Consider the following 13651-nt stretch of genomic DNA (forward strand, 5'->3'; position numbering starts at 1 on the left):
GATTCATTCACCAAATGCCTGTAACAGCCAAGTCGGGGTCAGGCCAAAGCCAGGAGCCAGGAACTCCATCCTGGACTCCCATGTGGATGGGAAGGACCCAAACACTTCAGCCATCTTTTGCTGCCTTCCCAGGAACATAAGCAAGGAGCTGGACTGGAAGTGGAGTAGCTAGGACTAGAACCAGGCATGGGAGGCTGGTTGATGGAACAAGGACAGAAGCCTCAGCCATTTTAGGTTCGTTACCCCTGCCTTCTTTCAAGAGACTAATTCAGTCCCACCCCACCCCCTGCATGCTTCCCCAGATTTGAAAGCCTATGAAAAACTTGCAAAACCTGTATAGAGAGGTCACCTCTGCCTACTGCCTCCCACCCCCACCCCTAGCCCACCTAAGATATAAAAGTGCCCAGCCTGCTAGGTCTGGGCCCTCCGCCACATGTTCTGTTTGTGTGCATACTGGCAGTTGGTAGACCTCTGCAAGTTTATTTTCTTCGAGTAAATTCGGTCTGGCTGGCAGTTCGTACCCTGTTTCCTCTCTATTTCTGTGCCCTTTTCCTTACATTTGGTGCCCAGTGTGAGGAGGCACCAACCTGCACTGTGTTTTCCTTACACTGGTGTCACGTGCTGCAGCTTAACCTGCAGCACCGTCACACCTCCCCTTCTAGAGCTGAGCGTAAGAGCAGCAGGGGGCCACTGAGAGCATGGAGCTGGAGCCAGGGATTTTGGCCTTTCAAAGCCAACCCCAGCCTACCTGTTACTCATTACTCATTTGAATTAAATTGTATTCATGATGCTGTAGAGCAGGCAAGTGGGTGCAGCTTCTATGTAGATTTTAGGCCCAGAGCCCCCTGCCTTGAGCAGATCCAGCTATGAAGGGAGTTTTCCTGATCAGTGCATAGGTCTAAAGCTGCTACCCTTTCCTAGACAGTGTCCCTCAAATGGCCAGGAGAGGAGGACAGACAGATGCCCAACACACTCTGGGCACCCAGTCCCACTATGAAATGTCTCATCTGCACACAAGCTCTGTCTCCTGAGTAATGAAAGCAGTTTTGGGGGAGGGGGCACTTTTAGAATCATCTCCATATGGCCTCACTCCTGAGTCTTCAACCCTGACTCTGGACTCTTAGGGAATCCTCTTTAAATGAGAGTGCACAGCATGCTGGGCCTGCATTTTCTGGGGAGCAGGTTCATGGCTTCCAGCAGATTCTCCAAAAGGAGCGTGTCCCATAAAAGGTGAAAAATCAGTGCTCTGTAAGGGCAGAAACTGGCCAGTTCACAAACAGAGCCAGTGGTCTCACAGCACTGCCCAATACAGGTTGATGCTACTGACCTTAGATCTGGAAGATAAACAAATGAGAAGGAGGTCCAGATTTTCAGTGCCTTTGTAATTCATCAAACTAACTGCTAACCCTGATCCTTTCTCAAGAAGCTCCCAGAGCTTATTTCCTGCGCCTGTTCATTACAAAGGCTGGTGGCTTCGCATTTGCATTGCAAATAGTGCTTTTGTGTTGACATTTCTCTTGGTCTTGAAGGGCCCATAATATTTTCCCACAGTTTGGGTGGGGTAGTGGCTCCCATCCAGAAACCACTAGATATTCATAGACACAAAATGTAACAGATGCTCAATAACTGTAATTTGAATGAATGCATAAATGAATGAATGAATTTCAAGACAGATTTTCGATCGTGCAGTGGCAAGACAACATTCAGTTGTCTTTAAATGATTACAAAGTTAAAAGGCTTTGTTGTTTTTTTTTCTAGATTAAATACTAATGTTCATGATTTATTTATCCACTCAACAAATGTTTGCTCAATACCTCATTTAATTCCTGCTGAAAACTCTGTGACAATAGAAAGCCTAGTGCTATGTCATATTCAATTTTGCATCTACCATACCCCCTGGTACATAGAAAATGCTCAATGTATTTCTACTGGTTGACAATAGGAATTATGGAGGGTTTTTTTTCTGTTCTTTTTCTTTCTTTTTTTTTTTTTTAGACAGGCAGAGTTAGACAGTGAGAGAGAGACAGAGAGAATGGTCTTCCTTCCGTTGGTTCACTCCCCAAATGGCCGCTACGGCCAGCGCTCTGCTGATCCAAAGCCAGGAACCACGTGCTTTTCCTGGTCTCCCATGTGGGTGCAGGCGCCCAAGCACCTGGGCTACCCTCCACTGCCTTCCCAGGCCACAGCAGAGAGCTGGACTGGAAGAAGAGCAACCAGGACTAGAACCCGGCGCCCATAAGGGATGCCTGCACCGTAGGCAGAGGATTAACCAAGTGAGCCACAGTGCTGGCCACTTCTTTTTCTTTTTGAGAGGCAGAGAGACAGGAAAAAAGATACAGAAGTCCCATCCTCTGGCTCACTCCTTAAATGCCTACAACAGCCTGGCAGGACCAGGCTTAAAGGAAGGACCTGGTAACCCAACCAGATCTCCCAGGAGGGTGGCGGGAATACAACTTCTTGAGCCATCACCTGCTGCCTTCCAGGATACATGTTAGCAGGAGGTTGGAATCAGGAGGTAGAGGCAAGACTTGAACCAAAGCACTCCAATATGGGACTCAGACATCTCAACCAGCATCCTAAACATTAGACCAAAGGCTTGCTTTGGATTTTTTTTTAATGAAGTGCCAAATACATCAAGCAAAGAATTTGATCCCATTTTTGAAATAAAAATATTAGCATTGAGGCAACCATGGCATGCAGACTTGAAAAGTTGTAGCAACTCATTTGTGTATTAATTCAACAGCTAGGATATGGAGCTAAGCCTGGCCTCCACGGGATGCTGAGTCGTTTCAGCAAAGCCTTGATTGCTTGAAGGAAAGGCAAGGGAAGGTTAGCCAGCATGACTTAAAGAAGCAGTGAGAGGGCCCTGGCCAAGTCCTACAGGTTGGCAACTGGTCCCCTAAAGCAGTGATGTGTAACTGAGCTTAAAGGAAGAGGAGGACTGAGAGTCAGGGAAAGGAAGTGCCCCTGGAGGAGTCACAGGACATATCTGGGAATACCCCAGCTCAGCCCAGAGATGTCCTCCATCCACAGCTGTCAGACAAGAAACCAGGGGGTCAGATGACAATTGCACTTCCTGGATCTGTTGAAGGACCAGGAGAAGCTTGACAGGAGGGGATAACACACCCCAGTCTGATTTCTCATCTACCTGCCGGCTCCCTTTCTCTCTCAGTGACGAGAACCACCGTGATCACTGAGAAAGGGCTGGGCAGGCTAAGCTTTCTTTGAAGATCGAAAAGCAGGAGTGAGACCCGAAGGGAAGAGGCAGTGTGGTCCACCAGAGGAACTGAAAGAAGCTCAGTAAGAGCAGAGCTGGGAGAGAGGACACTGGGAGGAGGCAGGTTCAAAGCCCACAGAGCCCTTTGGTCCACGTAAGGTAAGAGCAGAGCTGTACTTTGGAAACACCTGTGCGGTGACCAAGGTTCTCACCAGGATGCCCTTGTATGGCTGAGCAATGACAGTGACCCAGGCTGAGGGGTGGCAAATGTAAAGGAATAAATGAATTCAGAAAATATTTAGGGGACCGACTCCAAACACCCTAATGATGCTTGGAGCACTTATTGGGTTCTTTATTATACACTAGTCATGGACTATTTTACTCAGTTCTCCTACCCCCACCCACTTGGATGATTTCTATTATTATCTGTATTTTTACAGAAGCTGAGACATCAAATGGAGCAAATTTCCGCAGACCCCCGCCCCCACCCCAGCTTGTAAATAAATGGCAGAGTTGAATTCCAGGCCAGCGCTGGAGCGCCCATCCTCATGCCCTTCCCTCTTAATCATCCTGTCACACTATTTAGGTTTCTGGCTTGAGTAGTGGGAAAAAGGATGGTGCCATTTACTGAGCTAGAACGCAGAGGAGGATTTGTGAATTTGGGTGGGAAGAAAGTTATGAGTTCAGTGTTCAACATGCTGGTGGGAGGGACATCCACATGAAAGGAGCAGTGAGTCTGGGGCTCAGAGACTGGTTTGGGGGGTGGGCGGCGGCAGGGTAGACCATAAGGATTTGCGACTCATCAGCAAATATGTCAATCTTCACACTTTACAGGCTTCCTCCCGGAGAGTGATGCTGAGTTTGGGAGCAGTTTGTTCTCAAAGTGCAAAGGAAGTGAGAAGATGTTAGTAGTGAGGAGCCCACTGAGCCAGCACCCGGGGAGCTCCAGCCATGTCTCAGATCATCGCCAGGCACCTCTGCTCGCAGACCCGTGCAGGAGCCCAGGCCTTCAGGCAGCCCTGCCTCCCCAAGCCGCCTCCGGCTCTGCTTCATGCCTATGGCACAGGAGCTGCTTCAGTACCAAGTAACTAACTCCTCCTTGAGAAAGTCACGTCTTCATGTTGCCTGCCAAAATGGTAACAGACAGATAATGTACTGTGTCATTAACACATCCCCGTCTATTTAAAAACCTCCAGAGAAGCATGCAGATGAGCCTTGGAGTTAGCTCAGTGGTGGGAATTATTGCGTGGCTAATTATAGGCGGCTTTCTCAGAACTCCAGAAAACATTCAGGGGTGGGGGGTGGGGAGCAGGGTACAGTTCCCTTCTTCCTTGAGGATCCAGAAGCGACTGTTGACTACACCAAAACAACACTTACGACCCAGCAAGCCAGAAGGGACATGACATGCTAGCATGATTGTGAAACTAGCAGTAGCACCTCATCCGTGGGGCTGTGATCCCTATCTCCTAGTGTTTGTGCCCTGGTCCCTTCCCCTGGAAATCAGGGTTGGCCCTGTATAGTCAACAGGATATGGTAGAAGTGAGTGTGTGAATTTCAAGGATAGCTCACCAGTGGTATTGCAGCTTCCCCCTTGGGCTTGGATGGCTCACTCTAGGGAAATCCAGCCACTACGTTATAAGATCGTTCAAGTGGGGGCTGGCGCTGTGGCGTAGTGGGTAAAGCGGCTGCCTGAAGTGCCAGCATCCCATAAGGACACCGGTTCGAGTCCCAGCTGCTCCACTTCCAATTTAGCTCTCTGCTATGGCTTGGGAAAGCAGTAGAGAATGGCCCAAGTCCTTGGTCCCCTGTTCCCATGTGGGAGATCCAGAGGAAGCTCTTGGCTCTTGGCTTTGGATTGGTGCAGCCCCAGCTGTTGCCGCCAATTGGGGAAGGAACCAGCGGATGGAGGACCTCTCTCTCTCTGCCTCTCCTCTCTCTGTGTAACTCTCACTTTCAAACAAAATAAATCTTTTTAAAAAAAGAAGAAAAAGAAGAACACTCAAGCAGTCCCCTGGAGAGGCCCATGTGGCCAAGACTTGGGATCCTCAGTCAACAGATGCCAACTTGCTGGTCATGTGAGTGACATACCTTCAAGTTGAACTTTCCAGCCTCAGTCAACCTGAACTGATATCTGACTGCAACCTCATCAGAAACCGCCCTTCACACCAGCCGGACCAAACCAACCAAGCTGCTGCCAAACTCCCTGCCCACAGTAACTGTTGGAGGCAACAAGTGATCATGATTGCTTTAAACCACTGCATTCTGGTGTGAACAGTATGTTAACTAACTGTTGATAAAAAGATGGAGTTGGGCCGGTGCTGTTGCATAGCAGGTAAAGCTGCTACCTGCAGTGCCAACATCCCCTATGGGCACTGGTTCGAGTCCCGGCTGCTCCACTTCCGATCCAGCTCTCTGCTTTGTCCTGGGAAAGCAGTAGAAGATGGCCCTTGGGCCCCTGCACCTGTGTGGGAGGCCTGGAAGAAGCTCCTGGCTCCTGGCTTTAGACCAGCCTAGCTCTGGCCATTGCAGCTATTTGGTGAGTGAACCAGCAAATGGAATACCTCTCTCTCTCTCTTTCTCAATCTCTCTCTCTCTCTCTTTCTCTCTCTCCCTCTCACTCTGCCTCTCTATAACTCTGCCTTTCAAATAAATAAATAAATAAATCTTTTAAAAAATGGAGTCTCATAGGAAAGATAGTCATATTAACTGAAAGCCCACCATGCTCCACCCAAACACTTACCTCATTTCATCTTCACAACAACTCCAGGAGGTAGCTATCAAGTCTGTTTTACAGATGAGAAAACCAAGGTAGCAAATATAGAAGACTGAAAAGCCTGTCCAGTCCCACAGATAGGAGGCACAGAACCAGCATTTCACTCCTGAACTGCCTGCTTTCAAATCTCCAGCTCATAGTGCTGTTTCCCTGGAAATAAGCAGTCCAAGACTGTGTTTGAGCTCTGTATTCAGTACCTCAGTGATCTGGGGAAATGGTTCATTCCCTCTAGGTTCATTTTCCGTCCTGGAAAAATGGTGGTGGCATGGGGGCAGAGTGGGGAGTGTGGAGTCCTTGACCACTAGGGTCCCAGTTAGCTCTGGTCTTCTTTGACCTTTGGCTCTATCTTACTAACGTCTTACTACCAACTTCTAGGACAGGTGGTTCTCAGTGACTTTCCTCTGGCTCCTGCTGTTCCCCATCTCTTTTTATTTTCCCCAGAAACCTTTTATTTATGGTATACAAACTTCATGCATTTCATAATTACAAATTCAGGAACATGGTAATTCTTCCCACTGAACCCACACTCCCACCCACTCTCCCACCCCTTTTCCTCCTCCCTCTACTATTCCCATTCTTATTTTTTACTAAGATCTACTTTCAATTAACTTTATACACATATGATTAACTCCATCTTAAGTAAAGAGTTCAACAAATAGAATGGGGGAAAAATTGTTCTTGCAACAGTCGACTGGGCTGTTCAATGTCATTGCTTCTCAAAGTGTCAATTTCACTTCTGCAGATTGCCTTTTAGGTGGTCTATTAGTTATCACAGGTCAGGGAGAACATATTATATTTGCCTCTTCGGGACTGGCTTTTTCACTAAGAATGATGTTTTCTAGTTTCATCCATTTTCCTACAAATGATCGGATTTTGTTGTTCAGGTTTTTGTTTGTTTGTTTGTTCTGTCTTGTTTTTACCACTGTATAATATTCCATAATGTACATATCCCATAATAATTTCTTCCAAGAACTCTTTGCCTATGCCAATGTCTTGCAGGGCTTCAACAATGTTCTCTAGTAATTTGATGGTATTGGGTCATAGATTTAGGTCTCTAATCCATTTTTAGTGGGTTTTTGTGTAAGGTGTAAGGTAGGGGTCTTCCTTCATACTTCTGCATGTGGAAATCCAGTTTTCCCCGCACCATTTGTTGAAAAGACTGTCCTTGCTCCTGGGATTGGTTTTAGCTCCTTTGTCAAATATAAGTTGGTTGTAGATGCTTAGATTTATTTCTGGTATTTCTATTCTATTCCATTGGTCTATCCATCTGTTTTTATACCAGGACCAGGCTGTTTTGATTATAACTGCCCTGAAGTATGTCTTGAAATATAGTATTATGATGACTCAGGCTTTGTTTTTGTTGTTAATTGATGTGTTTAGTTATTTAAGATTTCTTGTGCCTCCATATGAATTTCAACATGATTTTTTTCTAGATCTGAGAAGAATGTCATTGGTATTTTGATTGGTATTGCATTGAACCTGTAAATTGCTTTCAGTTGTATGGACATTTTGATGATATTGATTCTTCCAATCCATGAACATGGAAGGTTTTTCCTTTTTTTTTTTTTTTTTTTTTTTTTTTGTATCTTCTTCTATTTCTTTCTTTAATGTTTTGTAATTCTCATCGTAGAGATCTTTGACATTCTTGGTTAAATTTATTCCAAGATATTTGATTTTTTTTATAGCTATTGAGTATGGGATTGATCTTGGAAGTTCTTTCTCAGCATAGCATTATCTGTGTATACAACAGCTATTGATTATTAAATGTTTATTTTATATCCTGCTATAATTCCAAACTCTTCTATGAGATCTTAGTGGAGTCTTTTGGATCCTGTATATATAGAATCATATCTTCTGCAAATAGGAATAGTTTGACTTCTTCCTTCCCAATTTGCATCCCTTTGATTTCTTTTTCTTACCTAATGGCTCTGGCTAAAACTTCCAGGACTATATTGAATAGCAATGGTGAGAATGGGCATCATTGTCTGGTTCTGGATCTTAGTGGGAATGCTTCCAACTTTCCACCATTCAATAGGATGCTGGCCATGGGTTTGTCATATATTTCCGTGATTGTGTTAAGGAATATTCCTTCAATACCCAATTTGCTTAGAGTTTTCATCATGAAAGGGTGTTGCATTTTATCAAATGCTTTCTCTGCATCTACTGAGATAATCAGATGATTTTTATTCTTCAATTTGTTAATGTGATATATCACATTGATTGATTTGGGAATGTTGAACCATCCCTGCATACCAGGGGCAAATCCCACTTGGTGTGGGTGAATGATCTTTCTGATGTGTTGTTGGATTTGATTTGCTAGTATTTTGTTGAGAATTTTTGCATCTATGTTCATCAGGGAAATTGGTCTATAGTTCTCTTTCTCTGTTGTATCTTTTTCAGGTTTAGAAATTAAGGTGATGCTGGTTTCATGGAAAGAATTTGGGAGGATTCGCTCCTTTTCAATTGTTTTGAATAGCTTGGGAAGAATTGGAGTTAGTTTTTCTTTAAGTGTTTGGTAGAATTCAGCAGTGAAGCCATCCGGTCCTGGACTTTTCTTTATTGGGAGGGTCTTTATTACTGTATCAATTTCTCTCTTCATTATGGGTCTATTTAGGTGTTCCATGGCTCAATTTAGGTAGGTTTTATTGGTCCAGGAATCTTTCCATTTCTTCTAGGTTCCCTGGTTTATTGGCAGACAGCTCTTTGTAGTAATTTCTGATGATTCTTTTTGTTTCTGTGGTGTCTGTTGTTAATATTTTCTTTGTCATTTCTAATTTTATTGATTTGGGTCTTCTCCCTCTTTTTTTATTTAGTTGGACCAGTGGTACCTCAATTTTTGTTTATTTTTTCAAAAAATCAGCTCCTCGTTTTGCTCATCTTTTGTGGTTTTTTTTTTGTTTCAGTTTTGTTGATTTCTTCTCTAATTTTAATTATTTATTTTCTCCTACTAGTATTGGGCTTGGTTTGCTGTTGTTTTTCTAGGTCCTTGAAATGCATTGATAGCTCATTTATTGGTGCCTTTCCAATTCCTTGATGTAGGCACCAATTGCTATCAACTTTCTACAAGCATCCAGTCCCCTGTCAGTTCTCCCAGCCACACTTAGGTATCTCCACTCAGCTAATTGCTGGGAACACTGACATGAGCTGGTGCAGCTGTTACTTATGTCCAAAATGGCACCTGCCCTCTCAGCTGGTTAAGGATGAAGCTGCAGAGTGGTCAAGGAGAGAGAGAAATGGGCACCCTTTTCTTTTCTCCTCTAGTTTGGCAGGTACACCGTCTCCCATGTGGCTCCTAGCTGGATTCCCACCAGGCTCTTCCATCAGCTTTATCACCAGTGGCTTGGGCTGCTACAGTCTGGTCTCACCTCACTCTTCAGAGCTGGTGCTGAGGTTCTCAGCTACTAGGGTCCTGAGCTGTGCGTGTCCACACCGTCATTGTAGGCCCACAGTGTCCCTCTAATTTGTGTGGAGTTTCCTGTGTCGTTTTCTCCATAACTCTTCCCTGAGACTGTTTTTTTAAACTATCTTCTTCTAGACTAGAGTAGTAAGCTCTCTCCCTATTCTACCATCTTAAATCCAATTGTTCCCTATCTCTCACAAAGAGTTGCCTTCAGTTGTAGCAAGAGGATTTTCAGTTAGCCTTAAGAAACCCTTGGTGGGGGGCTGGCACTGTGGCACAGGTTAATCTTCCACCTGTGGCACTGGCATTCCATATGGGTGCTGGTTCAAGTTCTGGCTGCTCCTCTTCTGATCCAGCTCTCTGCTATGGCCTGAGAAAGCAATGAAAGATGGCCCAAGTCCTTGGGCCTCTGCACCCACATGGGAGACCCAGAAGAAGCTCCTGGATCCTGGCTTAAGATCGGTTCATCTCTGTCCATTGCAGCCATTTGGGGGATGAACCAGTAGATGGAAGACGTTTCTCTCTGTCTTTCCCTCTCACTGTCTGTAAGTCTACCTCTTAAATAAATAAATGAAATCTTTTTTAAAAAATTAAAAAGAAGAAGCCCTTGGAAGTATTGGGAAATTTATGTTACTAAGGAAACCTAAGAAACTTCCTGTATGCCTTGTATGATGATCAAATTGGGCTGTTTAGCACAGCCATCACCTCAAACATTTACCACTTGCTTAGAGATGAAAACATTCAATGTCCTCTCTCTCTCTCTCTTTTTTTTTTTTTTTTTTTTTTTTTTTTTTTGACAAGCAGAGTGGACAGTGAGAGAGAGAGACAGAGAGAAAGGTCTTCCTTTGCCATTGGTTCACCCTCCAATGGCCACTGCAGCCGGCGCACTGCGGCCAGCGCACTGCGCTGATCCGATGGCAGGAGCCAGGTTCTTCTCCTGGTCTCCCATGGGGTGCAGGGCCCAAGCACTTGGACCATCCTCCACTGTGCTCCCTGGCCACAGCAGAGAGCTGGCCTGGAAGAGGGACAACCGGAACAGAATCCGGTGTGCCGGCGCCGCAAGGTGGAGGATTAGCCTAGTGAGCTGCGGTGCCGGCCCTCAATGTCCTCTCTTCTAGCTGTTTTGAAATATGAGGGTACTTCAAAATGTTGATGGAAAGTATAATTAAAATATAAGTTTATTTTGGTTCAAAAAACTTTTGAAATCTACACGTAGCTTTTTTATAATATGCATTTTCCATGAACTTGTTGGGGACACTCATAGTTATGCATTTCAAATCTTTTTGCACCAAAATAAATTCATCTTTTAATTCTACTTTTTATCAACTTTTAAAAGTACCCTCATATATAATACAATATACAATATAGGGTGACTTTAGTCACCCTAGTATAGATATGTATTGAAACATCAATTTGTACAGTTATTATATGTCAATTAAAAATAAAATTAAAAGAAGACACTTTCTTCCCTGGAGCCTCTTCAAAATAGTTTACTCTCTGTCTAGGAGCTTTAAGCTTAGCTGAGCAAATTAGGAGAGAAGCCAATTCTGAAAGGAACAGGATGGTAAGCTTTTGGTAATTGCTATCCTTTTTTTTTTTTTTTTTTTTTTTGACAGGCAGAGTGGACAGTGAGAGAGAGAAAGACAGAGATAAAGGTCTTCCTTTGCCGTTGGTTCACCCTCCAATGGCCGCCGCAGCCGGCGCACCGTCCTGATCCAAAGTCAGGAGCCAGGTGCTTCTCCTGGTCTCCCATGGGGTGCAGGGCCCAAGCACTTGGGCCATCCTCCACTGCCCTCCCTGGCCACAGCAGAGAGCTGGACTGGAAGAGGGGCAACCGGGACAGAATCCGGCGCCCCAACCGGGACTAGAACCTGGTGTGCTGGTGCCACTAGGCGGAGGATTAGCCCATTGAGCCGCGGCGCCAGCCAGTAATTGCTATCTTGCACATGGTAAGCATCTCAAGAAGACTCTGTGGAATGAGTAAATGAATAACATTTACTTTTCCTTGTGTCAAGTGGAAATGAGCTGTGTGACAGTGGGCAAGTTATTTAATCATTCTGAGCCTTGGTTTCCTCATCTGTAAATAGTAGTGAACTCAAAATGATGATAGTAGATGCAAAACACAATTGTGGAAGTTGTCTTCCTCCCTGAAGTTGTCCCGCGCAGCTCCTGTTTGCTGGTGTTCCCGGGTCACTGGGGTTCTACTCCGTGTTCGTAGAGGTTGGTGCGGGAGTGGAAGAGGGGCCCCACGGACGTCGGAGGACTGGGAGCCGGCGGGAGCCCCATGTGGTGGGAGCAGAGACGTCCTGGGGTCTTGGCGGCGGATGCTGACGTGCAGGTATAATTATGGAGTCCTCTGTGTTTCCAAGAGCAAAGAGAATGAATACATTTCCTGTGTTGATGTCATTTGAGGATGTGGCTGTGGACTTCACCTGTGAGGAGTGGCAAGTCCTGGATGATGCCCAGAGGAACCTGTACAGGGAAGTGATGCAGGACACCTACAGAAGCCTGTTGTCCCTAGCTCCTGAAGCCAAGCTGTTGTCATTCTTCAGAGGACCTGGCTGAGAAGTTTTGCGAAGTCCTACAATATTTCCCATTAACAGGGTTCTGCATCACCAAACCTGAGGTGATCTGCAGATTGGAGCAAGGAGCAGAGCCATGGACAGATGAATCCCCAACACAGAGCTTCCCAGGCAGAGCAACACAGAGAGAGAGAGAGAAAGCACGATCTTCCATCTGTTCTTTCACTGCCTAAATGCCTGCAGCAGCCAAGGCTGGGCCATGGTGAAGCCAGGAGCCAGGAATTCCATGTGGATCTCCTATGTAGATGACAGGGGCCTAGACACTGGAGATGTCATCAACTGCATAAGAGAATATACAAACGGGAAAAAAAGCATGAATGTATTGAATGTGGGAAAGCTTATCACCACAGATGAGCCTTCATCATACATTGGAGATCTCACACAGGGGAAAGACCTTTTGAATGTGATTTTTGTGGGAAAGCCTTCTCCAGACATTTCAACCTTAAGAAACATCAGAAAATGCACACAAGGGAAAACCGTCATGAGTGTGCCAAGAGTTTGTGCATGGAAGGAGACCTCACTTTCCATCAGAGAACTCACACAGAGGAATAACCTTATAAATGTGATGAATGTGGAAAAACGTTCTCCAAGAAGGGAGGCCTCACGTTCCATTAGAGAACACACACAGGGGAACAGCCTTACAAATGTGATGAATGTGGAAGAACCTTCACCAGGAAGGGAGACCTCAGTTTCCATCAGCGAACTCACATAGGGGAAAAAGCTTATGTGTGTAGTTGCTGTCAAAAGCCCTTTTACTGGAAGTCACATCTCATTGCACATCAGAGAACTCACACAGGGGAGAAGCCTTAGGAGTGTAATATTTGTGGACAGGCCTTTTACCGAAAGACAGACATCAAGCATCACGGAACACAAAAGGGGGGAAGGCATTATGAATGTAATGAATGTGGAAAAGTCTTTTGCAAGCAGATACATTTCAGGACACATCAGAGGACTCACACAGGTGAGAAAACATAGTATGGAGAATTGCTGCAAGTTCACCTCAACAGGCATCAGTCCTCACAGAGGAAAAACCTTATGGACATAATGACTGTGGAAGAGCTTTGCCAGGACCCACATTTCATCAAGTGTAGAGGAACTCACACAGGGGAATTAGCCCTGGATGGCTGAGACAGGCTATGTGTTCTGGAAATTCTACCTCTTGGACATGCATCCTATGTTTTCAGCCTCCTTGTTCTGTGGGTAGGATCATGTCACTGAGCTCTGCTTTCACTTTTTTTATTTGTGGAAATAAACATTCAGTCTGTAAAAAAAAAAAAAAAAAAAAAAACACAATTGTGCATATTGAAGCTTTAGTAGAAGATAGAATTTGCTTTAACAATGACATTAGTCATTCTTTTTTTTATTTGTAAAGACTTATTTATTTGAAAGGCAGATTTACAGAGAGGGAGAGAGAGAGAGAGAGGTCTTCTACCCGCTGGTTCACTCTTCTGATGGCCGCAACAGCTGGAGCTGTGCTGATCCGAAGTCAGGAGCCAGGAGCTTCTTCCGGGTCTCCCACACAGGTGCAGGGGACCAAGGACTCAGGCCATCTTCTGCTGCTTTCCCAGGACACGGCAGAGAGCTGGATCGTAAATGGAGCAGCCAGGAATCGAACAAGTGCCCATATGGGATACCAGCATTGCAGGCGGTGGCCTTACCTTCTGCGCCACAGCACCGGC

The 13651-nt window shown here is 45.2% G+C and overlaps 1 protein-coding gene across 1 annotated transcript; it reads left to right on the forward strand.

The window, feature by feature from the left end:
- Window positions 1-11498: 11498 nt before the first annotated feature.
- Window positions 11499-12817, forward strand: LOC149125398 (zinc finger protein 39-like). Its single transcript, XM_089299645.1, has 2 exons — window positions 11499-11909; window positions 11992-12817. The coding sequence occupies exons 1-2, from the start codon at window positions 11737-11739 to the stop codon at window positions 12143-12145; spliced, it is 327 nt and encodes a 108-aa protein (XP_089155771.1). The 5' UTR covers window positions 11499-11736; the 3' UTR covers window positions 12146-12817.
- The last annotated feature ends 834 nt before the right edge of the window (window positions 12818-13651 follow it).

This window comes from Oryctolagus cuniculus, chromosome 7 (assembly GCF_051225735.1).
Source record: "Oryctolagus cuniculus isolate XC-2025 breed Fujian yellow rabbit chromosome 7, ASM5122573v1, whole genome shotgun sequence".
NCBI classification, from domain to species: Eukaryota; Metazoa; Chordata; class Mammalia; order Lagomorpha; family Leporidae; genus Oryctolagus; species Oryctolagus cuniculus.

Bases quoted from the DNA above. Each gene is read 5' to 3' on its own strand.
- LOC149125398 (XM_089299645.1), top strand. From the start codon at position 11,737: ATGGAGTCCTCTGTGTTTCCAAGAGCAAAGAGAATGAATACATTTCCT. The intron at 11,910-11,991 runs AGCTCCTGAAGC...TTTCCCATTAAC, and splicing joins TACAGAAGCCTGTTGTCCCT to AGGGTTCTGCATCACCAAAC.